Source organism: Penaeus vannamei, chromosome 39 (assembly GCF_042767895.1).
Source record: "Penaeus vannamei isolate JL-2024 chromosome 39, ASM4276789v1, whole genome shotgun sequence".
Taxonomy (NCBI): domain Eukaryota; kingdom Metazoa; phylum Arthropoda; class Malacostraca; order Decapoda; family Penaeidae; genus Penaeus; species Penaeus vannamei.
In genome coordinates this window covers 22,182,541-22,185,040 of record NC_091587.1, presented here as the reverse complement: position 1 = coordinate 22,185,040, position 2,500 = coordinate 22,182,541, and the positions used below count along the sequence as shown (strand labels likewise).

General features: G+C 37.1%; 1 protein-coding gene across 1 annotated transcript in view; it reads right to left on the bottom strand.

The window, feature by feature from the left end:
- The window catches only part of LOC113805713 (SPRY domain-containing protein 7), a 12,788-nt gene that overhangs the window by 8,496 nt on the left and 1,792 nt on the right, over positions 1–2,500 (bottom strand). The window contains exon 2 of the mRNA XM_070116991.1: positions 334–450. Coding sequence (XP_069973092.1) covers positions 334–450 — 117 coding nt within the window. The remainder of the gene's footprint in view (positions 1–333; positions 451–2,500) is intronic.

Genomic DNA, 2,500 nt, shown 5'->3' with positions numbered 1-2,500 from the left:
ATCAGCTTCATATCAGTTAGGATTTTCAAATGCTAAAGTTTTGTTATGTATTCTATATTTTGTTACTCTATGCAAAACAAAAAGTTTGTATGCAAAATGTATATTAAGGAGTACCTGTTTTTCTGGAAAATAAAACTTTTACCTTTTTGATATTGCAAATCATATACTACAATAACATGAGTGGCAACATGCATATACATTTTCACTCATAAATAATTCAAGATCTTTACCATACGAATAATCCTTTGCAACTTCCTAGGCATATCACTTTATCACAAAGTACCAACACAAAGTAATTATTAGTATGTCCACCAACTAATGATGTTCACATACCTGACTGCTGGAGCTTCACTTCGAAATACGCTTTGTTCTGTAGGATTGGTATGTTACCCAATGCTCCACCTGTTCCACAGATCCTGATGCCATTTTTTACAATCACGACTTCATGGCCTGAAGTACAGATTAAAAAAGGTTATAGAAAGAAGCATGAAAGCACAACAAAAATAATGATCATACATCACTACATTTTAACTCATTACCTCCGGTATATTTTGAAGCCGAAAATAAAAGTTTCTGGGCGGCTACAAAATTGACACAGGGCTGACCCAGACTCTGCCCGCGCACCAGCCACGGCCCGCGCACCAGCCACGGCCCGCATCTGAGTCGGAGTGTGGGCGCCAATACGGCGTCTCACTGGTGGGACGCCTGGCAATTTTTTTTTTCTGGGTGTCTCATATGTAGGACACCTGTCGTAAGTGGGTTAAGGCTATCTCTCTTACTCTGCATTATCCCCACAAGTGCTAGATATTCACTAGTAGCAAGCACTAGGTACTGTATACATCTACAAAATGACTAAATGATTGTTCTTGTTCTCATGGGTTTGGATAGCTCCCACACCATATATTACATGCACTTCAATACATCCTCATACCCTTACTTTCAAGACAATGAATATAACTGGACTTGCAACAAATATGCAAACCTGCATGTTTGTTCAGATAAAGCATTCTTTCAGATTTCTTGAATCTAGCTGCTTTGGCAACCATACAAAAAAACTTGCATTATTCCCAAAGAATATGATCCTCCCTTCCCCTTTGCTCTAATACCTTGGGACTTATACAAGTGTGGGATAAAAACAGGCACAGCTCATAATGAAAATTTGTACTATTTGTGTAAAGAGAATTACTAAAATATAATATGCTTATCAATACTTTCAATGTGCATGTATCTTAAACCAATACTGGCCATTATGTAGCAAAAGGCAATACAGAAAAAAGTACCTCATAAATCTGCCTCTACTGCAATATATGTACTTCCACAATTAGTTACCACTTTTTTCTAATCTAACATTTAAGAAAACCCAGTTGATGCAAAACAGGGATTATACATTGAAGCAGATTATACATTGCTGCTAAAAGTCAAAGAAATAATGAATATCCTTCACACCAAAATGGACCCTGATGTTTGGAGGATATGATAGCACATGCAAAGTCCACTGCAATCATAGTTCATTTCTTTGTTCAAAGATGGTTTCAGAATTGCTTATTCATCAAGGATTTAATCATCATGCCTATCTAATTTCATTTGTTTACCATTTCCATTCTTGATAATAGCAATTTTCTTTTTTCCCTTATATTCAATGAATAATATACACTTGTGGAGCCCTCTATGTGTACACAGATTCATTAAAATAAAACTAGTAATGTACCAGTGGGTTAACCTAATAACCCCAGACAAAAAAGATTGGCAAGTGGACATGATCGTGGGGATGTTGGTGCACACTGACAGTGGTAGTTTGTGAGCAACATCTGGCACCTAAAAACTTTGATTTTGATATGATTTTTAAGAATATGAAAATACTGAAAGTTTACCTTCACTTTACGTACTATCACCTAAAAACAAGGGGCTAATATAATACATTCCACTAAGAAATCACATCATGAGAGTGGTTATTTTTCTATTATAACATGCACGCTATACAATAGTGGATATTCCTGTTGCAACCAAAAATACTGTATATAGAAGATGACGACAAGTCACAATTATTTTATTTCATGAAGTCATTCAAATATACATGACATATGTTTGTTGTCCTTTATGGGGTATGGGGGCCATGGCAACTGATTAAAACTACCACTATTGGAGATGGTGTATATAATATGAAATATCCTAATCTAACCTCTTTCTGGGGCTCTGTCTCCAGACCACTTACTCCTGCAGTATTTCCCTATCAGGCACTCTGCCCCTGAACCTGTAATTCCTGGAGTATTTTGAAAGCTGTCACTAAATCCCCTAACCCTGGGAAATTTTCTAATTGGGGGCTCCAGCCCTGGACCCCCTATTTCTGGAAAATATACCCATCTGGGGCTAAACCTTCAAACCTTCTATTCCTAGAGCATTTACCTTTCAGGGGCTCTGACCCTAGACCCATGCTTCTTAAGGCATGGTTACACAAGCATTTCTATCACTAAATCTTGTAGTCAAAGACTCATGGCAATAA